Raw genomic sequence first — 27,882 nt, forward strand, 5'->3', positions numbered from 1 at the left:
CAAAAATCATCCACTGTTATATGAAAAGAGAAGCATAGTTTATAGTATTTATGACAAGAGACTCCGTGTAGTAAAACTTCATCCATAAACATGGGTTTTTTTTATCAAAACTAGGCAAATGACTAATTCAGATATGTTTAAAACATGACAACAACATGTTGTTGATTGCATGCATTTAAAAGCGATTTTCTGGGTGTACCTCCATCATGAACCCCAAAGCCAATGATATACAATAGTTATCAAAAGTACCAGGATATACAATAACCGAAACAGTTAACGAGATTTATGATCAAAAGGACCCAGTAAAAAAAGGCAAATTCATGATGGGTTTAAATTGTTCACGTTGAAATTAGTTTTTCCTCTGGTGATGAATTGTCTCATTGGCAGTCATACCACATCGTTTTCTCTCTATGTAACAAGAACCGCCAAAATTAGAACAGAATACAACAAACCATATCCACCACAAATACCCTTAGACAAAAAAGGAGTTTAAGAAATGGTGTTTAAATAAGGTAAATAACGGAAAATGGGAAAAAACTTATATAAACTTAACAGTCGACATAAGCCAAATAACAAATAAATGATTTTTCTTTTCTAACTTTTTTTCATTAGGTCTGGTTTCAACAAAAAAGCATAAAAGTGTAGTATCGACAGTATATAATTGGCTGAACGGTGCAGAAGGAAAAGGAATGTTCTACGACAATGGTGAAATCTCAGTCTGTAACCTAGATCAATTTCAAGCTGTAAACACTGATTATGACAGGGCAGAGTACAAAATGCAACAACTTCTACCGCACAGTCTCACAGGAAATGACGTCAGAGAGAAAATAGCAACATACACACTGACCAATACGGCGCCAATTCACTCTTCATTACATGGAATGTGGGAAACTGCTTTGTCAACTGCGCGTACTTTCGCAGTCGAAAAATGTGGAATTCCAGTCCTTTTAAATCCTGTGAGGAGACAACGAAACAGAGTATCACGTGACCATCCCGAGATGTATGTAATATCAGGTGCAGTATCATTAAACGATGATGATAGCACAATAGGGAATGGGGTAGCTGTTCCATATTTATTTTGGTTCGCCGGATGTTGCATCAAAGGCGCAGACACTGCTTCATATGCTTTATATGCTAGAAATGTTCCTGACAGCGTTGTCATATCTGCTCCAGTTGCCCAGCTAGAAATTCTTTTATCAGATATTTATAACACTACTTCAAACAAAACAATCAAACTGTTTCCGGCATATGATGATATATGTGGTAGCATTAAAAGTGATATTTCAGGTCAGATAAAATTATGATTTCAAAACTCATCATAAAGTCGTTAGGTTTCAATTCTAACATAATTTTTAAACCAAAAATATGTTACCGATTAGATATCCCATTTTAAATAATCTTACTTACACTTCTATCACCTGATATATTAAGATTATATAAAACATTTTTAACATGAGATTTTGTATCTGAATTGCTAACAGAAGTCAACAGAGCTATTTGGTACCTATGTATTTCGGGGTAACAAGTACGTGTTTTAAGTCATCATCATCCCAATAAAGGAATTGAAGCTCTGTGAGATCTTTTTTTTTTGGAATTTTTATATAGAAGTTGGACGTTGTAATACCCCACTTCAATAAGAACTTACGCGTTTTTCATGTTTTTGGACTTTTAGTTACCTCCAGTTTATAATCTTAATATTAGTGTCTAATTATAGACTTTATCGATGAATTTCGAATATTTAGATTTAGTCTTGAATTAACTAAATTAACAACATAATTCATAATTTTCAATTTAATATAGCATAATTATGACTATATTCTAAAAGAAATTAGGAATTGAAAATACTATTTAACATCTCGTATTATAATTGATGCTAGATTTGAATATGTCCACCTATTCTGTATGGGTTTAAAGTTTTGATGAAGGCGAAGAGTGTCACACATCATTTTTAAACAAATATGTATTGTGGAGTACACTGTTTTTAAAATATATGCCACAGAAGGGGTTTGACACAGATTTTGCGGTTTACTGATCATACAAATATGATAGAGCGAGTTTGGCTAAGTGTTCTTTTTACACGAATTGTTATATTTGACTTGTATAAGAGTTTTCACGAGAAATTGCATTACGTAAAGCATAATTACTTGTTATACTTTGAATTGGAATTTGACTCATTCTTCTATCAGAACTTACACCTGAAATTTCGAAGTGATATCGTGATCATGCATAGTTTGGTCAGTTAGTGAACAACTGTCGAATAGAAAATATTTCTTTTCTCTATTGTTTGACCACTTTTTTATGAAAGATGAATTCATGAATGTTCTTTAAAACTTGTGTTTTTGATATGCTAGTATTATACCTTTTATTGCACATTTGATTAGATCATGTATGCTCTATGTTTGAAAGGGAATGCAATAATAGATAGGTAAATGTATAATACGAATAGCATACCTCATTCGTCTATTTCAAGACCTAATCTATTGTTACATATTTTTTTATATCTACTGTCATAACATCCCAGTTTAGCTTCATAAAACATAGGAAACTGCACATTAATCGTTGTACTTATTATAGCCTAATGATGTTCATGTTTATGTCACCAGTAGTGTTTGAATGAAGATTGAATACGGAATACAAGTCCACCTTTTATGTATTCATACTAAGCTGTTACTACGCATGTATTTTGTTTTGATACTCATTAGAATCATGAACATACTAGTCAAATATATCTAGTTATAGTTTTGTCTAACAGTTTCGTGTAACATTATAGCAATGTGTTTGCTAAGTTACATCTCCATAAAAAATGCAAACAAAACTAAATAAACGTTATTCGTTCGACGTGCTTTTCTGGACTGAAATTGAATATATAAAATAGTGCTTAAAAATCACAGAATTTAATTCTTCTCTTAGTGCAATTTCTGGTTGGCGTTTTTTAATATCAATCAGTGGGCCGATTTTCAACCAGGACGTCGCTCTGGTAGACTTGTGGTTTTCTGTAGAAATTCGACACCCTTTTTCTGTGTGCATACTGCGCAGAGCTTCTGTTTTGAATTACTGAGGGTAAATACGGCATGTACTAAACATGTATATATTTATGGCAAACACAGAATGATAAGATACAACTTTCGATGTTTATAGTACTTACTGAAAGCAACTTTGAACAAAATCAATGGTGAACACCTTAGCTTGAATACATACACGTAAGAAGGCAATGGGCTAGTATAAGTGTGGTCTTTTTTCAAAACAAGCAAACATCTTTAAATCAAAATCAGCAATAAGCAGACTTCTGATTTGAAATATATTAAAAAAAAATCAATTACTGTCTTTCAAGTGCATCAATTCTGCAGCAATATTCTATAATGATACATGAATAACTAAATTCTGGAGTTTCTGTATACAAAAATTAAAACTTATCTTATAAAGGGACATTTCAGTATGAAGGCCAAAAAACAACAACTTACATAAAAGATTAAGACTAAATAGGACTATCTTCAACTTCAAAATGATTTGAACAATAAATTGCAACATATTATAGTAACGCGACTTGAAAAACGACTCGAACAATAAATTTCAAAACATAGTATAATAACCCTGGAAGTAGGTACATGCGTAATTCCAACACCCTTTTGTCATTGTGTTTTTGTTATCATGCTTTTTATAATAAAAATGGCAGAATATATAAGCTCTTCAATTCATAGTGTGATACTGTATATAAATTCTATGTATATTTTAGTTTTGTGTATAAGTGATAACTGTTATTAAAAAGGTTGTGTTTTCTATTGTGATACTGTTATATATGTGTATTGTTTTGTTAGTACCATCATTGCTTAGTGAATTGTTTATCATTTATTTGTTAATAAAATGTTTCGCAAAAATCACTTCATATGTTATCTTAAACTTATGTTATTACTAGTTAGTTTTTAAAGTGTCTTATTTTTTTTAGATTCTACCTAGCAAATATTCCGAAGATAGTGAAAGGTAAAATCACAAAAATACTGAACTACGAGGAAAATTCAAAACGGAAAGCCCCTAATCAAATGGCAAAATCAAAGGATAAAACACATCAAACGAATGGACAACAATTGTCATATTCCTGACTTAGTACAGGCATTTTCAAATGTAGAAAAAGGTTGATTTAACCTGGTTGTAAAGCGGAAAACCTCTCACTTGTATGACAGTCGCATCAAATTCCGTTATATTTACAAAGATGATTGAACAAAACAGATGTTTATATATCTCAACTTGTACGATTCGCTCGTGTATATAACAATGTTTTAGATTTTAACGAGAGAAATTTATGTATTACTGAAAAATTATTACACCAGGGTTTTCGATATCACAAACTAGTCAAAACATTTACTAAATTTTATCATCGGTATAAGGACATCATTCGTAAATATAGCTCAACATGCAGACTTCTTATACGTTCAGGTATTTCACATCCAATTTTTTATGGAAATATTCTTTATAAAGCACAAAGGTGTCAGTATTCACCTCAAAAACTAACAAAACCTTTGAATAGACTTATTAAGAAGGGATATAGTTACGATACTGTTGTCAGGTCATTTAAGATTGCATATTTTGGCGTTAATATTGATTCACTTATAGGGTCTTTGCATCGGAACTAAACACATTTATTCAAAAAACAGTTGTTGGCATGACACGGGTTATGTTCTTCTCATATATGTTATGATGGTATGATACTAAACCCCTAACGGGAAGGATTGTGCCTGATGTTCATATGATGAAATCATAATCTTTCAGTCAGTTTAATTGAAGTCTGGAGCTGGCATGTCAGTTAACTGCTAGTAGTCTGTTGTTATTTATGTATTATTGTCATTTTGTTTATTTTCTTTGGTTACATCTTCTGACATCAGACTCGGACTTCTCTTGAACTGAATTTTAATGTGCGTATTGTTATGCGTTTACTTTTCTACATTGGCTAGAGGTATAGGGGGAGGGTTGAGACCTCACAAACATGTTTAACCCCGCCGCATTTTTGCGCCTGTCCCAAGTCAGGAGCCTCTGGCCTTTGTTAGTCTTGTATTATTTTAATTTTAGTTTCTTGTGTACAATTTGGAAATTAGTATGGCGTTCATTATCACTGAACTAGTATATATTTGTTTAGGTGCCAGTTGAAGGACGCCTCCGGGTGCGGGAATTTCTCGCTACATTGAAGACCTGTTGGTGATTTTCTGCTGTTGTTTTTTTTTTCTATGGTCGGGTTGTTGTCTCTTTGGCGCATTCCCCATTTCCATTCTCAATTTTATATCAGGGTAAAACAGTCAAAATATGGTTGCATCAGTCATCACTGTGTTACAATCTCAAAACGAACAAACGTTTACAAAATTGTCTTTGAAAGCTCTTACTAAGATACTTATTGTTATTTCTTTAGCAGCAATGATGGAAATATGGTTTATTGCATTAAAAACAAGATTCCCTGGTGTTGGCAATAAGCACTGAATCAAAATCTTATATTTTCTATATGCATTGGGAATTTTAAGATACATTGTCTACTTTAGTTTATATCTCTGGCTTTCTAATGATTTAGTTTCTGAGTTCCTGATGAAGATAAATAAACAAATTCGTGTTGGACGCACGAAATTTGTATTATTTCTTTTTATATCTGAAAGCCTCATATATGTGTACGGCCTAAAATCTGTGTCCGATTCTCAAATATTTGCCTTATCTCGACGTCAATCGCAAATCTATGTCCGTTAAAAAAGATACGGCCTCAAATATGTGCCCTATTTTCAAATTTGTTTTCAATCGTGACGTTATTCGCAAATCTATGTCCGTTAAAAAAGATACGGCCTCAAATCTGTGTGCTTTTTTTAAATCTTTTTCCATTTTGTTTCGCCGTGCGCAAGTTTATGCCCGTCTTATAAGTACGGCCTTATATGATTTTTGTTTCATTAAGTCTTTTCCCATAATTCAATGTTAAGTTGGGATGTGTTCTCAATGTGTGTGCTTACAGATTGTACATGCATGTGTAACTATTGTATGATTTACACTTTATTGAATCTATGTCCGTTAAAAAAGATACGGCCTCAAATCTGTGTGCTTTTCTTAAATCTTTTTCCAGTTTGTTTCGCCATGCGCAAGTTTATGCCCGTCTTATAAGAACGGCCTTATATGATTTTTGTTTCATTAAGTCTTTTTCCAATAATTCAATGTTAAGTTGGGATGTGTTCTCCATGTTAGTGCTTACAGATTTTACATTCGTGTGTAATTATTGTATGATTTACATTTTATTATAAAACTACAACATTTTCAAATTGTTTGCCTTTCTAGATCCCATGTTTAATTGTTCTGTAGTAATTATCGTTACTTTTCTTTAATCATTACGTCTTGATAACACATACGAAATATAAGTTAATAAACAACCTGAGACAAAATGACATCTGTATACAAGCAACTAAAGATACATGTACGGCCTTCGACAATGAATTAAACATATTCTGTATCGTAAGCCATAAACACATATACCTATTTAGGTACCACATAAAAATGATTCGGGTATAATTTATTGCCGGTTTAACAACGACATTTTGTGCCACTATCTTATTTCTGGTGAAACTATTCCGGTTTCGAATCTATGTATTTTTTTTAAATCCATTGTGTACCATGACATCAACATTCAACAACCACAACATAATTCAGTGTACAAATCATTGACGTCTTGCTATGTCTTGCGTCACCACATTTCGACAAAGGACATAGATTTGAGACAAACATGGCCATAGATTTGAGTTAATAAATGACATAGATTTGTGACAATACAGGACATATATTTGAGACAATAAAAGACATAGATGTGAGACACTAAAAGGACATAAATTTGGAACGTCTATGACGCAAAATTAAAAAAGACATAGATTTGCGGAAAGGACATAGATTTGAGGCTGGACATAGATTTGAGGCTTACATATCTACGGCTTTCCATCGCCAATAATTTCATAATGTACCACTATAAAATTATTGATTTTATAAAAATCCTATGTCTGATATTTTTGGCAAAAAGCATCAAACAGTTCTATAATAGCAAGTGCAAAATTATGATATACATATGAATCCTTCTGAGAAATTATAAGACTCAAGATTGCAACAGTAGATGGATAACTGTATAGCAATAGTACTTGATCCCACACAATAGATAACCAAATTTTCTTGAACGTTCGTCTGCCGAACAATTCGTCATCATCTAACTATAATTCCATTGTGCACTTTTTTATGAACTGATCGAAATCGTCCCTAGTAAAAAATATTATAGAAAAACATTCTTCTTTAACTAAATTTATTATTATACGATTGATTATACTTGAAGAACTGGTATTGTTGATACATTGTTTGGTGTTTGTAGGTTCTGTGCATCTAACAGGTCTAAAAGATCTATCTAGATAAAAAGGCTGAACGAAAAAATAAAAGCACCATGAAATAAACGACGTTGGATCCGGCTGGTCCGAAAATATACGCACATCTGCACGTGTCAACTGTAACACATGTCATATTTTTCTTGAAGAGTAAACAAAAATTTTGTAATAGTACATGTTTTGATTGAAAGGAATTTGTATCTTAAATATTTTTATTCGAACAAAACTTAAGCTAAAGGCACTTTTTATAGCATCCTATGTTTATGGTATACATAAAATCCAAGTAACAGCATGAGACTCAAACGTTTAATTATTTTATTACAAGAAATTTAATGTATTTCAGCCGAGCAAGTGTTCCGTGCTGTTTATTTTTTAAGTAAAGGATATAACTTTTACTTCTCTTGAGTCGACATCATAACAAAAATATACCTTCACACGTGATCATTATGTCACAGTATACTATTTTGAAAGTTTTTCACTATCATATAATCTCATTTCATCAGCAGAAAATGTTAAAAATGAAAACAGTATTGTCTTTATTATTCTTACCATCACCACGCTTTGCAACGAAACCCAATTTCGAATGCTCTCGATGATTTTTTTTTTCATGAACCAAGCTTGTATTGAAAAAATATGTTGGGGAAAAAAGAGACGTTTGATCATTATGTCACAGTTTAAAATTATAATAACCATTCCACGATTTGATTAAAATGACAAAAGATTTGTTTTTCTATGATCGTGAGCCAACCGTATAGATTACATTTCGATATTTTTATGTACTGGGTGCACAATTCATGAGTCTTTGAACGCTACTTTTCGGCATGAAAAATTAAATGCAGTCATACATAAAAAAAAAAACTAAAAAAACCATTGCACTAGCATATACTTTCAGTTAATCAACAGAAAAGGTAAAGTTGAAATACAGAATTGACTTGATTATTTTTACCAAAAACATGCTACACAATAAAACCAAACAAACAATAATCAGCATGCAAATGGTAATACATATTTTGACGACAAAAAGCGAACATTGTAAATGTTTATTCACTGTTGCATCCTAAACTCAAACGACATTCTACACGTGAGCGTATAAAACAAATGATATTATGTACAGCTATGAAACAGATGAGTAAATATAGTATATATGTGAAATTCTATAAATGAATGAATAATTCTAATAGCGTTTTGGATTAATATTCCTGTCCAGCATGGAAAGAAATCAGAATTGTATTTACATCATATCACATGTACTAGTGGTTTCTTTTCGATCCAAATGCGCAGATGCACTCACTGCGTCGCTGGACTTGCCCAATTCAGCGTCTTCAAGCTTCTGTAGCAAATCTTTATTTTCGGTTTCTAGATCTTCCATTTTCTGTAGATCTTGTTTATTAATTTTCTCCTGTTTTTCCAAACGCTTTTGTAAATCTCGAATTTGTCGTCGTGAATCTTTGAGTGAATTCGAAATTTGAAGTTTGTAATTTATATATGAATCATTGGAAAAGTATTTGTCTGTTTTATAGACACCATCACCCTGCATTTTATCAATTGTTTGAAATAGATCAAAAAGACATCTTTCACGGTTTTTTTTTAAACCAGTGTTGTCGAATTCTACAAATCGTCTACCACAAGCGTCAAGCACTCTTTGAAGTTGTTTTATGTCTTTAATAGTTTGTTGACAAGGTTCTTCGAACTGGTCAATTCCAGTAAATAAAACAATTGTAAACTTCACTGCTTCTGGTCCAAATAATTCCTCTAATCGGTCGAGTACTTTTGTGTCCTCTACTGTAAATCGGTCCGACATAGATATAACTAATACAAACGCATGAGGTCCCGGGGATGTGTATTCTATTACGTTAGCTAACTCATTCTGTTGTTCTCTCCAATGACCACCAGCATTAAATATACCCGGAGTGTCAACAACAATAACTGTTCGTGTGAGAACGATTGCTGTTTTGTACGAGCATTTCGATGTAACTGATGCCATAGAACGCTTTGAAGTAAAGTGGTCTTCACCTAATATTGTATTTCCAGTTGCACTTTTACCTGAACCAGTCTTTCCAAACAACACCATTCTTACTGAAATTGACAACTTAAAAATAACAAATATAAATCATGTGTATACTAATATATAGTGATTATTCTAGTTACACCTACTATCATATTTTCAAAGTTATGACTGCGACCCTTTTTGCGAAAAACGCTAGTAAATACGAATCACTGTTCATAGTGAGCTATTAAACGCACCGACATAATAAAAGTTAAACAATTCTAACGTGAAAACTAACGGCCTAATTTATTTCAAAACAATTTACGAAAAACCAATATAACAGACATTTTCATTAAGATACACACAGGAACAATATTACCATTGCCATTTCGCAAGGGATATACAGTTTGCATATTCAAAAAGTGGTTCATATGAATACTAAATAGTTTTTCTTAATGTTTCCGACATAGTTAGTACGTTTTTTTTCTCAGTATTTGCAAATATGTTTACGCTACCTGTTTTGATTGACTGTTCCATCGAGCATAAGAGCGAATTTATAACATTATCAAGCATGAAACTTTGCCTTTAGGTGTATTTAATCAGAGGGTAGCCACGAAAAAAAAATTAATCCTATCATGGCAACCATCTTTTATTTTCAAAATGGCGTTTGTCCAGGGAAAATCCATCAAATGTTTGGTCCATTTTGCATACAATGCTTGTATTTTATATTAAAAAAAAAGTTATTTGGTGAAGTACATGAAGGTCTATTTGTCTTGCTATAGTAATAGAACACCACTTCCGGTCAAATATCGATTTAAAACTCACTTCCGGTTTTATAGATAATTGACAATTGACCGATAGTAAGACCATACTTAATTTTTTAAATCATAGTGCTTTTAAAGTAATTAATATAAGTCATGGAGTCGAAATTGAATCGAAATTATATGCCAACGCAGGTTATCAGAGTAAAGGAGAAGGGGCTTATTCAACTGCATGGTGTACGGATCACCTTCAAGTTAACTAAACGATCGAGTTGATGGAAAGCAAAATTTTAAATGTTATAATCGAATTCAGTTGTTTCACATACCCAAAATGTTATACAGTTGGTTAATGGATAATCCCTTTGACTGAATCTCAGAACTGTTCAGATATTTTACTCGGACAATACTTAAGTTATTTTTCTATCGTTTTATTGCATGTATTGATGATCACTTAGCTTTATTACCATAGTAAAACAGGAAGTAAATTTGTAAAATGGCAAAAAGTCATCACTTATCAGTTTCCTCAACATTAAGTTAGGACAGATAGTTGGGAAAGAGAATGGAAAAAATTTGTTTGTATCAGGAATCTACAACGAACCTACTGAAATCTTCAAATCAATGATATAAAATGTTGGGGAAAGATATACCTCTTTTCATGAAGTAAATATGCTACATATCCCTCTGGAGAGAGAATTGAATACACAATGAAAGGAAAAAAGTACTGTACTTAATGCAGAATACATTTTGACAATGCAAACCTTGAGAGCACATAACAGTCAAATGTCATCAATGCTTTTTGGACTTTTGATTGGATGTAAATCCTTTCAACGTTTAAAATGTACTCCTCGTTTGAAAGACCAACAGCAATTTTCATTTATGTTATGGAGCCACATTTGTCTGCTTTAAGAGGAGTAATGACAATGAAAATGAAGCTTTGCAACAGTACTAATATAACTAGATAAACAGATGTTAGTAAAAATTAAGAAGTGATGATGTCAAAGCAAAATACTTTAAGTATCACCCCTCCTGGTCTCGCCGTTGTATACAATAGTGAGAACCCATAGAAGTGACAAATAGTTGTCGAATACAGTTTCAATTAGGATTAATAAAGGATGAAAGAACCTGCATTAGATGAGCTTATAACGTACATATTTGAAATTCCGAAGAGTCGATGATGTTTTGATGAGCATATTCTGCAAACCTATACGACGAAAGATTGATACTACTAGATTTTAATTCTGCACAGGTACATTCTACGCACCTGATGGACAGTCTTCTGCAGAAAATGCCAGAACAAGAAGCACACAAAGAGATGTTCGTTTGATGTTTGGAAACATTTACGACCACCTATCGTGTTTGCTTGTGAATACAAGGACACCATGCATATGACAGCGATCGCAGATATGATTCGCTGCAAGTTAGCCACTAAAAAGACAACTTTTTATAGATGGTCTTTGAAGATATCGTTGACCTTCCTTTTGCAGTTGGTGAAAATGATAGAGCAAAGATCTGATAGAAAATCGCAGTAAAACAACGTTTCCATAAAGTAAGACTCTTATCTCAGACGACCAACTACAAAATGTTTGATTACTTTCAAAAACCCAGAAAGTTATTGTACAACTACGGCACCCCGCTCATTTTGATACCTCATTTTGTGAGTATCTTGGACTATTACTTTTTGAAAAAATAAAACTCAAAGATAAAGTTAAATGATACGTTATTCAACTTGGGTAATGCATCTCTTGAAATCAGGTACTGGAAATATATACCCGGTACTCAAATGAAGAAGTTGTAGTTGAACGCGAGTTGAATGATGATGTTGTGTGTCCGACAAAGCGTTTACTAAAGCTGTGGTCGACAAAATAGACCAGTAACTTATGAGACCAATAACACCGAAATTTCTTAATATCAAATAAAAGAAAATGTTGGCATTAGACAGGATCAGATAATATTTAGTAAGTACAATTTTTTTTTAAATCTAAAAAGTAACCTAAACTTCCTGATGCTTACATGAACATGAAACCTAGACATCTTACAAAAACAACATCAGAACATCGGGGGTGTAACTTGCATTCAAAACTATGACTATCTATTAATGAATTAACATAATGGGTAAAAGTTAACTAGGTAAGGTTGACGGGGGAAGATATCACATGATGAAATAGTTCATGGTCTTCAGCATAAAAGTATAAACCCGTAGAGTCAGGAGTGCTGGATCCATGGAACAGTTGTGGGCACCATAAAGAATTTGAAAGATTTGGCGAGCTTCCCTTAAGTGGATAACAAAACAGAATTGTTTCATATCTTTTATGATATAATTTGTCAAGTTCAATCTGACAAAACAATTTTTTTGACTACAGGCAAAAATGTTATGGCAAATTCTACTGATGACCATGATAATCTTAGTTCGTGTTATTACAAGGAAGCTGTCACAACTATGTTTTTCTTATAAAAGCGCAGCCAGGCGAGGATGTAAATCGACACTGAAAATCGGCTCATAAACTGATGTAGTGGTTTTGACAATATCTCTATTCAAGGCACTTCAAGAAAAAATTAAACACTTTGGGTAATATTTAGAAAAGGATGGCGATGACTTCCGATTCGCGAAATAGATCATGCGTCTGGTCCTAACTCAGTTACTTTGCCCTTTTTCGTGCGTTCATCGGATGTGACACTGTCTTTACTTGGTCATAACATAGAAAACAGTCAGCATTGCATACATAGGAAATAATTGATTACGTAACCGAGGGGTATGGACAATTGAAAGGAAACTTGCATTTGGCCAGTAAAGCTGATATTGGGTTTCTGTTGTTATTATGTACGATATTATAACAACGTTGGACATCTATGCATCCTGGTTTGAACTGTCTACACGCAAAACAACCGGTATGACACTATTCCAACTCACACACGTGCACTTGAGCAAAGTAAACGAGCTGCATGATAGGTCATGTTTGTGGACAGGTATTCACACATAAACAACATCTTCTTAGTCCGGGTGATTGGGATTTGGTTAGGGAGACAGTAGATGGGTTGTGGAAAATATGGTAGAGGAAAAAATAATCTATCTATTAAAAGGATTTTTCATCACAAATCTTGACCCCCATTATATCACTCAATTGCATGACGTTTTACCACCCTAACCGGAAGTAGTAATCTATTTTTATAATTCTGTCTGTTTAACATATTTCCGTGTCATTTTCAGTTGTATTTCAATAGTTATTATGATATATTTCACGTTAAACAAGTTGTGAATCTGTTTTCTATCACTTCATGTAGATTGGGTGTCTTAATTATAATCCAGAGATTTTTTAATAACTTGTCAAAATGTAGTTATTCGAGCGTCACTGATGAGTCTTTTGTAGACGAAACGCGCGTCTGGCGTATATATAAAATTAAGTCCTGGTATCTATGATGAGTTTATTTATATCATGTTTTTTTTTTAAATAATAATAAAAAAAATGGGTCACGGGGCTTATTTTTAAGCTACACGGTGTTGAAAATTGACAGATTTTGTATAGATTATGCATAAAATACCAAATTTTCTGTAATAAAGCGTAAACTACACCATAGAATTTTGAGATAACATATGAGAAGATAGCTTTAATAGTATGCTTTCAGTTAAGAAAAAGGAAAAATGGTGTCACCGGACCTGTTTTCTTGCTACATTATAAAATGGGTAAATTCCTAACACATTCTATTGTAAAATCTGAATTATCTGCCCTAGCATTTGAGTTGCCTCCCCTTATGTGGCAAACTTGGAAAAAATTTAATCAAACAAAAGTTTTCTGTTTTTTGTAAAATACAACCATAAATATGATAAAACATGTCATTTTCTATATTGAAATGAAAGTTCTTACACATGAATCACCTACTACTCTCAAAATTTGCACATTCTATTAAAGATCTAGACCTTGTTTTCTGGTATTTCCAAATCCAAGGTGGAGGAAGACACCCTAAATTCAAGATGGCTGTCGTAACAAAATTCAATAACATGATGGCTACACCTCTGATATGAGTAAGGACACCATAAAGAACGTTTGTGCTAAATCCTATGCTTGTATCATCATTTGCAAGATTATGTCAAATATCGGTACTAAGCCGCCCACTACTAGTAGTGCTATTTTTAATTAATTAAAAATATATAATTGGCGACTGGAGATAAAAGAAATAGAATTTATACTGTTCGATTTTTTTCGGTTCTTTACATACAGCTAAAAATACAACTTGTTATGAATTTTATAACATAATAATGCATTTTGATTGGTTCCTTTATATACTTGTGATTTAAAGATTTTTTTTAAAGCTGTTCATTCAGCCGTCAATAGCAGAAAACTAACCCTCCCGTTATTTATCCCACCCGATATTTATAATCAGCAGTTTCAGTCTCATTTTCTGTGGAAGTTTTATTTTTTAGCGTATGTTCCTTGCTGATGTTACTGTGGATATACGAATTTACAATATAATTGGCTGATTAAAGAACGATGGAGCAACATAGTTTATAACCGATAATTTGGATTCGAATTAATTCGCAATAGTTGAGACGCTAAGTGTAGATGTCAGATTTATCGTTATCCGCTGGATATAGACATCCGATCAAAGTGTTGTTGATAAATGGTGCTGACATTGAATGAATTAACTATAATGTCTATTATTGTTTTTTCATATGAAATTTTAAAAATTTACCAAAATTAAATGTTTTATTTTAATTCGTTTTAATTCTTACTTTGCATTTATTTAGCACTGCTTTGCATCCAGTCGTCTCATATGGTTTATACATCTGCGTCTATTTACTTCGAAAGAGCAAATTCTGATTCTGAACATAAAAAAACTTCGGTATACTATATATAGTGTCATGAAACATGAAGCTAATTTTTATCGTTCAACATCCTTTTAAGTTTAAATAATCAGCCACGAATTTCATCATTTTTTTTTTTCATTACATCATTGAGCAGGTTTAAACTAAACAGTTTTTATCTTTCTCCTCTGTTCTTTATGGATTTTAACAAAACTTTCCTAAATTTAACTTTACATGAGTTACATACATCATGTATATTATCGCATAGCTAAATCTTAATAATGAATATTTTTTTTCGATAATTTCCGTAGATGAGGATATTTGTTTAAATTTAACTAGCTGCATTCGTGTAGCTACCCAGATTTTTTCTTTGTAACCCCGTCCCCCCTTTCTGACCTTTGACCGCAGTTTTCAAAAATCTGCATCACTTTGGCACTCTTCACCGTGACTTAATCAAAAGATAATATATTTATCTATAAAATAAAACCAAAATTAGCCGTGAGGTATTTCGGTCAATTTAATTTTCAAATTTACCTTATTTGTCACCGTACTATAGTAAGTAACACTGTAAACATATATTTGCTCGTGTCTGCTCATAAGTAGCAGGGATATTCCTCTATATTATTAGCTCACCTGGCCTCAATGAGGACATTGACTGTCTTTTACAAAAAATCTTCTCCTCTGAAACTGTTAGGACAAATTTAATCAAACTTGTCACAATCATCATTAGAGTATCTATTTTAAAAATGAGTCCGATGACCCCGCACGTAAACAATAAATTGACAGATGTAAAAACCTTTAAAAAAAAGAGTTCGGTAGACCCACTTAACGTGATCAATGATATTAAAGTCTTATGAAACGAGTGAGTGGTGAAACATAATGTTTATCCAATTCTTGAACCAATGCATGTACATATCATAATATAACGGATTTCGGCCTCGTTGTTCAACAGTTTGTGTCCCCTCCCCCTTTTCACTTTTTATCAAGTTAAATCTCTGTTTAAACCGTATTGGATATTTATAAATTTTTGAATATGCTTCTTTTTATTAGAATAAGTTATCTTAGATATTTAATACTTAATCACATTGTGTTATGAACAGTAACTTGTGCAAAGATAAAAATAACGTCAAGTCCAACCTGAAACTGAGTCGCCTTTCTATTTATTTTTGTACAGTGTAAATACAGAATTTCCTTATACTGGACCTACCTTTATATATTTGTTGATGATTGTATTATGTTGTTTTAATCTCTATATATAATTACATTGAGTGAATTAGTTAACCTGGTCAAGTTTCTAGAGACTCAGAGTCTCTCTTTTTCCTTGTTATGTCCGCCATGTTTACTGTAGTCGCTTTACCATAAACCGTAAAAGTGCACTGTCGTGAACGGCAATATTAAGTTAAAATAGAGTCTTTCGAGTCGCTTTTGACGTCAATATGAAGTCTTTTAAGTCTTTTTGTTGTATATGTATTGATTTACCATTGAGCGCGTTAGTCGTGATATGACTACCGTTGCAAAAGGTTGCTTACAATCACAAGTCTAACAATAAATCATTTCTTCACTGTAACTTACAAATTGAGTCTTGCACTTCTAAAAAGGTTAGGAAATATTTTGTCAGAGTTTTACTTTATGTAAAACATAGATTTATAATTTTATATTATAAGAGACTCTAAAGATTAGAGATCATTAGAGGTACAAAAAGTGATATACTGAAAAGTACAGAAAAGTCAGAAATATAAAATATGGACTCACAGACGCAGTAACGAGTCTAAAATAATATAGAAACTGTTATTATTAACGATTCTTTACATATATATTACGAAGTCGAATATTCACAAAAAGTACAGTAAAACCCGGAGTCGCAACTTATACATTTGAGAAGTCGACATAACTTATATAATTATAGAGATTTCTATAATTACTTGTTAATAAGATTGTTTTATTTAATTGTTTACTGTAGTCGCTTTACCATAAACCGTAAAAGTGCACTGTCGTGAACGGCAATATTAAGTTAAAATAGAGTCTTTCGAGTCGCTTTTGACGTCAATATGAAGTCTTTTAAGTCTTTTTGTTGTATATGTATTGATTTACCATTGAGCGCGTTAGTCGTGATATGACTACCGTTGCAAAAGGTTGCTTACAATCACAAGTCTAACAATAAATCATTTCTTCACTGTAACTTACAAATTGAGTCTTGCACTTCTAAAAAGGTTAGGAAATATTTTGTCAGAGTTTTACTTTATGTAAAACATAGATTTATAATTTTATATTATAAGAGACTCTAAAGATTAGAGATCATTAGAGGTACAAAAAGTGATATACTGAAAAGTACAGAAAAGTCAGAAATATAAAATATGGACTCACAGACGCAGTAACGAGTCTAAAATAATATAGAAACTGTTATTATTAACGATTCTTTACATATATATTACGAAGTCGAATATTCACAAAAAGTACAGTAAAACCCGGAGTCGCAACTTATACATTTGAGAAGTCGACATAACTTATATAATTATAGAGATTTCTATAATTACTTGTTAATAAGATTGTTTTATTTAATACATGTGTACATGTATATAAAACTTGACCAGAGTACTCACTAGCTTGCATACTATTTAAGTGTTATTTATTGTGTTGATCCCATGTAAAAAGAGATACAATATTCAAATTGTCTGAATAACATATCTATAACTGATCATAGTAACACTTCTTTAAATCATTAACTTAAAACGTATTATTTATTCCTGTCTTCTGAAACAATGCATCTTTTAATATACCTATTGGATTACAGGGTTGGGTTAACCCAAGGGAGCAGTCATTAGAAAACAATATTTATTGCCGAGTATTAGTTTGTCTGACGGATTGTCTAGTTTTTGTCAGTGGGTCAGAGTTTCACTTCAAGGTAACGAAAACGCTATAACGTTAAGCACGACATTGCGTCTCAAATGGTAACGTCAATTTCTTACGTTTTACGGCGATTAATGATCATTTGGGATAAGTTTTTTATTTCGCTTGTAATTTTTGTTTTGCATATCAAAATGGATACTTCTTAATGATTAGTTGTACTAAATTTGCATGAAGTATTTCCCACTGAAAGTAACGTAAGCAACAAACAACAAAATATATCGTCTTTGGGTAATGCATGAATCTATATGAAATGAAAAGGTATATACGGTATGATGAGTACCAATGAGACAATTCTCTACCAGAGACCAATTGACATAAAACGTAATAAAATGCAATGTTTCCCCATTTAGACCCAAAAAGGAGGAAAGTATATATATTTTGCTTTAGTATAGAAAGTTTGTCGGAAATTACAAGTTAAACGGGTCTTGCTTATAAAATTCAATTTACTAATAGCGGTACAATTAGATTAAAAAATGAAACGATTGTCAGAAATAAAAGGTTAATTATAATTCATCTCCTATATTTACAAGCTTTGTATGATGTGGACAGGTGTATATAGCCAATGGCACGCTTTAGGCCCAATTTCATTTTTACTTTCAAGTTCTATACATAGGAATCTTATTGCAGAGAAATAAACAAAAATCGAAGTTTTACGCTTCCCAAATTTGAAAATTTGAAAAAGAGGATTTTTTTATCCTCTCATGATACTAACTTTTTCACAACTTAAGAATCTCATCTAAACGAAAAACCTCAGTCATCGGATTTTTTTTTAATACTTTGTGGTCTTATTGATAGTATCTGACCATCAAAAAAATTCTGTCTGAGGAAATATACAGATGATCCACCATAAATAGCGTACCCCAAATAGACAATGTTGAAAACGTATGAAAATCGTCCAGTGGACAAACTTGAAAGACATTTCATTTCTTTGAAAACGAAGTCTTTTTGACTACGCAAATTATTAAAAACTATGTAGCTGTTTTGCAAAGTTAAAGCACAATTACGGAAAAGCACTATGTAGCATGCATCTAATCTAATTTTTCAATGAATAGCGTTGCAAATGCCAATTTATTTGTAAAAAGCGGCAAAATCCGACATTGGACATCTTGCAAGACATTTGCCAGAAGCCGTTTCATTTTTATATGAAGTGTGAGTGCTGCAAAATTCGATTCTGATATGGTCTATATATGTACCTTTGTGAGCATAATTTACACAAACGAAATATCATATAATCTTATATTTTAAAACCTATAAATTAACTTTTTTCAAAATCTGACCATAATGACCACTATTTGTTTTTACCAAAAAATAGCTTTGATCGCTACAGGAACGCATATTCAGTAATATTGTAATACTTTATATATAAAGCATATCATTCATTCGGATTTTCGTGGATATAACACTGTTTTAAAGAACACAAACACCCCTGCTAAAGTTATTAAGCGTATAGTCTGTTACGTCTGACACGCATATTTTTGACGTTTTGTCAATATGTTGTCCTTATTTAAGACTATAGAAGAGTATAATAAAACAATTTTCTCTTTTTTTCGAAATAGTATTTACCTGTCTAGTCTATGGATATAAGTTTTATATATCTTAACTGTTATGATTTTATAGAAAAGCTGTTTATTAGTGTGGGCTTGTTAAATACACAGTATTGACGCAATAACGTACGTAACGTCTATAGCAACACTGAGCGAAAACGTTACAATAAAGTAAGTCCTCTGTGCACGTTTTTATCATTTTTTACGCAAATATATCGTATATTTGTCAATTTTTTTTTCTTTCGTCTGTTATGATTTAACAAATATGGCTGCTTATTAAATTCCGTGCTTGCAGCCGAAGTTTACCGATTGTCCCCTTATAGTAAACAAATAAAAAAAAGCATGGGTATTGAGCACGTGTTTAACGTGTATAATTAGATAATTGTTTATTTTAATGACAGACCCATGCATATTGCGATCATTGGATTTTTACGAGGAGGGTCACGCGTAGGTCACTATGCATACGAAAAATATGTCGGCGAATTGCTTCCTGGAAGCAAGCAATTAAAAATAAGTAAAACATCTTCTGAATGTGGATAAATAAAAGAATTTTCCTCAGAAAAAAGTATATGTACATAAGTTGCATAATGAAGACTGTCCATTCAGTTATAAAAAAAACATTTGCATATTTTTTTTTAATTTGAGGTTTCATATGACTTTAAAATAGTAACTGTTAAAGTTTTGTTGTTATTTTAAACGTAATTAATTGAAAGATGCAATAGTTAGTTAGTTTTAATTGAATTATCTAAATTGCTTTATGAAATCGTCCACACATGGACAACTACGGAAGCGTAATAGCGCCACACATTTGTTTTTCATTTTTCTTCCTATCTTTGCGTTATAAAGCAAACAATTGTTTTATCTTATTTCTTATTTAAGAGTCAAAGGAAACAGCAGTTATTAATGGAGGATGTATATATTAAAATTTATCACCTTTGTAGTCATTGCAAAGTAAAATTCTTGAATAATTAGAACATATCATTGACTAATAATGAGCAGAATAATATAAGAAGATTTGGTATGAGTGACAATAAGAAAAACTCTCCATTTAAGTCACTATTCGTAAAAGTCTTCAACACGGAGCATTGGCTTACACCGAACAGCAAACTATAAAGGCCCCAAAAATGATATACATGTTACTACTAGTATTTATATTACAAAGAAAATTGAGTAAATTGAGGTTATATCGAAGAAAAAAATCAACCCTGCTAATATAGCTTTAACCGAATATGAATATACTTCCAAAGTAAGCTCTCGTTTGAGAACTGTGTAAAGTTGGTTAGATTCAAACAAGCTACCCTTTGGCCATACATGTATAGAATGAAGATGTTTTATTAATAAAATTATGTTTTCTCCATTCAAATTGCTACCCATGCATCTTTTAAAACATTCCAACAGTACCTGCATTCGGTGTATATGTTACAGCAATTTTCTAAATTTAGGTATTTTGTAAAATACCTGAAAATTTTAGGCATTTTCTAAAATACCTGCAAGATTCAGTCATTATACGTAATGACTAATTTTTCTAGGCATTTTACAAAATGCCTGGAAAAATTGAAAGGCATTTTACAAAATGCCTGAAATTGTTTGAAAGAATGAAATGTTAGAAGAAAAAAATCAATTGATTGCTTTGAACATCTGAGTAGTTTTATTTATGATAATTACTGAATTAAAAAAGAAGAATTTCAATAAATCAAGAAGAAATTTATAGCCTTTAGAGATAAACTGTAAACAGCATTAACGAAAATTACAAACTACAAATAAGACAATACGACAAAAATAGTCAATATATCCTTTATGGAGTTATTGCCCTTTATATTCAATTTAAAAAAAAATTCTCCACTTCATATACAGGACCACATAAATTTAAACGTAGCCACAGTTTGCAATAGGCTATCTAGATTGAAAAATGTATCCGATGACACTGCCAACCATATATTTGCATCATAACAAAACACAGCCTTGTATTTTGAGTTTGTTTCTATGTGGATGTACGAATTTATAATTCTCATTATTTCTGAAAGGGGACATTAAATATATTGCCATATTTTATTTAAATGCAACACTTTCTGCACCTTAAGAACTCTACTTTTTTTTAATTTGTGGGTGATCTGCAGGTGAAATTTTCTTTCCCTGAAATGTCCAAAATACCTTCAGTTTAATTACAAGCGACAGTCTAAATTTCTGTCCCTTATCCAAGTCAATTCCCTACAGAAATAACCCATACAAATTATTACCAAATTTTTCACGTTTTAAAAACGCATGACATTCATGACATTTTTGCGACTGAAAGCGAACAAACAGCAATCGGTCAATAAAAAAACAAATCTGTTTGTCAACAAATGTTTTGCTTTACTGTTTTGAATCTAGAATTTCTAAAAAAAGTTATTGTAAATTTTGTTCTATTGACGGAACAATTTGTCTTTTTGCCATTTAGACAAAATAATCATAAATTCACTACTGGTATCTGAATTACAAAGTGAGTACGTACTTTACGTTGTTTCACTTAAAAGAACATATAATATGGCAAACAAACCTTCCCAGACGGTTTTATGAAAAATAAATTAATTCTACTGAACCATAAATTAGTTATTTTCTTTGCACGAATATCGTGTTTTTGTTTACTTTTGTCAATGATATCCTTCTTCTACAAATTGCATAAAACTGAATAGGCAATTTGTTGAATTGTTCTTCAAAATTTCAGTCATTTTACAAAATGACATTAGTAGGTATTTTTAGTCATTTTGTATAATGCCTGTCAAGTTTAGGCATTTTATAAATTGCCTGAAAATTCAGTCATTTTACAAAATGCCTAAATTTAGAAAATGCCTCTAACATATCTATCTCCAAATTGGTACGATATTCTCTTGCTTGCATTTCCGTCATGATTTTCTTGATAGAGTGTTGCTGCTCAAAAAGAAGTTATTAAACCAAAAGTTGCAAATGGTGAAATCATTTCTTCTTAAAGTTCACGGACGCCATCACGAGTTGGTTAACCGTTATGGAATAACCGTTTAATAAATGATATCAAATATGTTCTTTACGTCGTAACTACAATCCCCTTCTCTTTGATGAATTTGACATACCGAATTAAACTATTCACCGGATTTGTTATCATATAAGCAACATGACGGGTGCCACATGTGAAGCAGATTCCGCTTACCCTTCGGGAGCACCTGAGATCACCCCTAGTATTTGGTGGTATTCGTGATGTATATTGTTTAGTTTTCTATGTTGTATCATGTGTACTATTGTTTGTCTGTTTGTCTTTTTCATTTTTAGCCATGGCGTTTTCAGTTTATTTTCGATTTATAAGTTTGACTATCCCTCTGGTATCTTAAATACTTCACTATATTGAAATGAAAATTCAATGACTTTCTATCAAAGAATCTTGATCATATTCTGAGATTTAAAAAACGATTTCTTGCCTCAAATTAAAACAAAATGTTTCCTTATTTTAAATAATTCATTTTAAAGCAGAAAGATCATTTTGTCTAATTGACTTTGAAGTTTCACGATTGTTTGACATTATTTTTGATCTTTCAATTTAAATTTGCCTATATACTATACTATATCTATTTTCTTATTAAACTATATACTTTTCTTATGCACAAATCAGTCTTGATTTATTAATAATTTTTTTTATTATTGCGGTTCAAGTATTTCATTATTACTATGCATATTTATTATAGTGATTTGGCCCTTTATGTAGGGTTCTTCATCTACTAGTAAATCACTACCGAAATGAACGACAGACGGACATCTAATGAATAATTTAAATCATGATATTTGCGTTATATCGCAGCAAAGATTTACATTATAACGCAAAGATAGGAATAAAAAAAAAGAGGTGTGGCACTAATACGCTTCCGTAGACAACTGAGAATGCGTATTTACTTTTTTCAAAATAAACAAATACTTCTTTGAAAATAAAAATAAAAGTTTCATTAAATGATTTGTGCAAATTTCATTTAATTTTTGAAACACTTTTTTCGCGGTCGGGGTCATCGGAAACCTTTTTTTAATAAGATACCTAAATGCTGATTATGCCATTTTGGACAAGTTTGGTTAAATTTGTCTAAGTAGTTTCAGAGGAGAAGATTTTTGAAAATTATTACGAAAATTTACTAAAATTTGAAGCCTAGTTGGCCGAATGGTCTAGAGTGTCGGATACAGTGCAAAAGGATTTGGTGTCACGATATCTCAAAAACATGAGTTCGAATTCCAGCTAGGGAAGAACAAACAATTTGCGAAAGCAAATTTACAGATCTCACATTGTTGGGCTGATGTTTAGACGAATTGTATAATAAAAACAAGTCTAAATTGAAAAAAAGGTTAAAACCTATGATTGCGTTGGATACAAAACTACAATTTGCTTACGTGTGCATGTAAAACTAGAGGCTCTAAAGAGCCTGTGTCGCTCACCTTGGTCTATGTGCATATCAAACAAAGGTAACAGATGGATTCATGACAAAATAGTGCTTTGGTGAGGGTGATGTGTTTGTTGATCTCACTAAACTGAAATTATTGCTGCTATCAATTATCTCTATCTATAATGAACTTGGCCCAGTAGTTATAGTGGACATTTTAAAATTTACAAAATTTGTGAAAATTGTTAAAAATTGACTATAAAGGGCAATAACTCCAAGAGAGATGAATTGATCATTTTTGTCAAGATGACTTACATTATTGCTGTTTACAGTTTATCTCCATCTATAATAATATTCAAGATAATAACCAAAAGCTGCAAAAGGAGTAGGTTCAGTAAGACCCCTTTTTGGCCCCAAAATATAGCAGTTTTAAAAAATTGTGAAAATTGTAATCGTTAAGATATTTATTGAAAAGTAGAATGCTTCTGCTACATAAATATGGGCTGCTTTTGACAATATAATGCACATATATCGGGTACTAGCATCATTAAGTCATGCTAAATTACCGAAATCTTCATAATTTTAGCATTTCAGTTAATTTTTAGACGGTTTACGTCTAAAATGAAAGTGGCCGCAGTCGTGTTCATTCATTATATTGAAATGTAAGTTGTATTTGATGATAATGCATAATATATATAAACAATGATAAAGGTTGAGGATGAACACGGCTGCGGCCACTTTCATTTTTGACAAAAAACATCTGAAAAGTGACGATTTTTGGCATATTTGTTAGATTTTTCAAATTTAAGCTTGAATCAAAGCGTTTGAAATGACTTAATCAGTTAAGATCTTTCACTTAAACTAATTGAATTAATTGAAATAGAATCTTAAGTGTTTAAAAAGTGTCTAAAATCTTTCGTTAGATGAACTTGAAAATTGAGGCCGAAATCGGCCCTAACCGGACACACTCCTTTTCTTAAAATTACCAAATCAGGGGCAGCAACCCAACAATGGGTTGCCTAAATGGTCTGAAAATTGTAGGGCAGATATATCTTGACCTAAAAAAATACTTATATCCTGTCTGATTTGCTCTAAATGCTTTTGTTTCAGAGATATGACCCCTTTGTTCTTATTTTAGCCATATCGGCCATCTTTGTTGGTTGGCGGGTCACCGACAACCTTTTTTAATAAGATACCTAAATGCTGATTATGGACAAGTTTGGTTAAATTTGTCTAAGTGGTTTCAGAGGAGAAGATTTTTGAAAAAGATTACAAAAAATTACTAAAAATAGTTGAGAATTTACTATAACTCAATAGGCCAATAACTCCTTAAGGTGTCAACTGGCCATTTTGGTTATGTGACTTATTTGTAGATCTTTCTTGCTGAATATCATTGCTGTTTATAGTTGCTCTATATCTATAATAATATTCAAGATAATAACAAAAATCGGCAAAACTTACTAAAAATTACCAATTCAGGGGCAGCAACCTAACCACATGTTGTCCGATTCATCTGAAAATTTCAGAACATATAGATCTTGACAAGATAAACACCATTTTATCCCATGCCAGATTTGCTCTGTGGCCAGGTTTAGTTAAATGTGGCCTTGTACATTCAGAGAAGATTTTTGTAAAAGTTAGCGACGACGGACGGCAATTGATTAGAAAAGCTCACTTGGACCTCTTGGCCAGGTAAGCTAAACAAAACCGTTGAAGAGGGGCCTAAATACAACACAAACAACATTTTCCAAGAAGACAAAAAGAGGGAAAATTTATATTTTAACAAAACATATTGGCTCACAGGTGGAACAACTGATGTTCTTAAACCCTGCCATTGACTGCCATTAACGATTGCCAAATAAATTGATCACAAAGATGTAACAAATATGGCTATAATTTAATACCAAAAAGAAAACAATATACTTGCATCAAAGATGATAAACCACAAACATGAGTTTCAAAATTTTTTTTACACCATATCTGGATTTCGACAATTAATGACTCTTCAGTGATGTTAGGGATCGAAACAGTATTTTAAAGGCCATATAACTTACTTTAATATATAAAAAAAAATTAGTTGTAGAGGGGTCTAAATACAGCACAAACAACATTTACCAAAAAGACCAAAAAGAGTGAAAAAGTATATTTTAACAAAATGCGTTTGACTCAACTGATGTGCTGAAACCCTGATGACTGCCATTAACGATTGCCAAATAAATTAATCACAAATATGTAACAAAATGGATCTTTATATTGATTTCATCTCAAACTGAAAACAATAAACTTGCGGCAAAGATAGAAAACCACAAACATGAGGTGCTTAAATTTATTTTACGCCATATCCGGATTTCGACAATTTATGAACGTCGGAATCAGTGATGACTATACAACACATTTTATCCATCGGATCACAAGCATTGATAGTGATACAAGTTTGACAATACATTATGAATAGATAATTCGTCTGAACATCAGTCCAACAATATCAGATCATCGTCGGGATTCGACCTCATGCTACTGAGATATCGAGGCAACAAATCGCATTGCACTATGCCCGACGCGCTAAACCACTCGATCACATAGAGTGACCTAGCACGTCGGGATACATATATTAATATATATAACTCGCCTAAACATCATCCCAACAATGCTACATCTGTAAATTTGCTTTCGCAAATTTGTTGTTCTTCCCTCGCCGGGATTCGAATTCATGCTCCTGAAATATCGTGACACCAAATCGCCTGCATTGTATCTGGTGCGCTAGACCACTCCACCACCTGGGCTTAAATAAAGTTTTCGTTCGCCGGGTGTTATCTTTCCTCGTCAGTTTTAATCTAGCGTCGAAATACAGTACATGATATATAAGGCATGAAGATGTTATTTTACAGATCAGCTGAGTTATCTATTGAAAAGGATCCCACAAATTAATGCAAGATAAAGTCACAGAAATAATTATATTTATAAGTACGTCTAAACAAGTGACAACCCTACAACAGATTTATCCATTGGATCACCAGCAGTAATGGTGATACATGGCTGTGCTCATTTTGTATATACAACTCGTCTAAACATCAACCCAACAATGTTAGATCTGTAAATTTGCTTTCGCAAATGTTTTGTTTTTACCTCGCCAGGATTCGAACTCATGCTACTGAGATATTGTGACACCAAATCGCCTGCACTGTATCCGGCGCATATATATATATATATATATATATATATATATATATATATATATATATATAAGTACGTCTGAACCAGTGACATCTCTCAAACAAATTAACCATCGGATCAGCAGTAGTGACGGTGATACATAGCTGTGTACATTCTGTATATACAACTCGTCTATACATCAACCCAACAATGTAAGATCTGCAAATTGGCTTTCGCAAATTTTTTGTTCTTCCCTCGCCGGGAATATATATATATGGTCTAGCAGGACGGCTGCAGTGCAGGCGATTTGGTGTCACGATATCACAGTAGCATGGGTTCGAATCCCGGCGAGGGAAGAACCAAAAATTTGCGAAAGCAAATTTACAGATCTAACATTGTTGGGTTGATGTTTAGACGAGTTGTATATACATTATGTACACAGCCATGTATCACCATCATTGATGGAGATCCGATGGATACATCTGTTGTAGGGTTGTCACTGACTCAGACGTACTTATGAATATAATTATTTTCTGTGACTGTATCTTACATTAATTTGTAGGATCCTTTACTATAGATAATTTAGCTGATCTGTAACAATAACATCTTCATGCCTTATATATCATGTACTGTAGTACGCCACTAGATTAAAACTGACGTGGAAAGGTAACACATGGCCAGCGAAAGCTCTTTTTTTTGAGAGCCCAGGTGGTCGTGTGGTCTAGCGGGACGGCTGCAGTGCAGGCGATTTGGTGTCACGATATCACAGTAGCATGGGTTCGAATCCCGGCGAGGGAAGAACCAAAAATTTGCGAAAGCAAATTTACAGATCTAACATTGTTGGGTTGATGTTTAGACGAGTTGTATATACATTATGTACACAGCCATGTATCACCATCATTGATGGCGATCCGATGGATACATCTGTTGTAGGGTTGTCACTGACTCAGACGTACTTATGAATATAATTATTTTCTGTGACTGTATCT

The 27,882-nt window shown here is 32.3% G+C and overlaps 2 protein-coding genes across 3 annotated transcripts in view; one reads left to right on the forward strand and one right to left on the reverse strand.

Annotated features, from left to right (window-relative positions):
- Nucleotides 1-3,875, forward strand: part of LOC139481740 (uncharacterized) — a 71,810-nt gene extending 67,935 nt beyond the window's left edge. For both annotated transcript variants that reach the window (XM_071265232.1, XM_071265231.1), the window contains exon 12: nucleotides 613-3,875. In XM_071265232.1, coding sequence (XP_071121333.1) covers nucleotides 613-1,304 — 692 coding nt within the window. In that variant the 3' untranslated portion in view covers nucleotides 1,305-3,875. The remainder of the gene's footprint in view (nucleotides 1-612) is intronic.
- Nucleotides 3,876-8,604: 4,729 nt separating this feature from the next.
- Nucleotides 8,605-27,882, reverse strand: part of LOC139483202 (GTPase IMAP family member 9-like) — a 28,890-nt gene continuing 9,612 nt past the window's right edge. Inside the window, exon 3 of the mRNA XM_071267233.1 lies at nucleotides 8,605-9,449. Coding sequence (XP_071123334.1) covers nucleotides 8,605-9,449 — 845 coding nt within the window. The remainder of the gene's footprint in view (nucleotides 9,450-27,882) is intronic.

Source organism: Mytilus edulis, chromosome 7 (assembly GCF_963676685.1).
Source record: "Mytilus edulis chromosome 7, xbMytEdul2.2, whole genome shotgun sequence".
In the NCBI taxonomy this organism is placed as follows: Eukaryota; Metazoa; Mollusca; class Bivalvia; order Mytilida; family Mytilidae; genus Mytilus; species Mytilus edulis.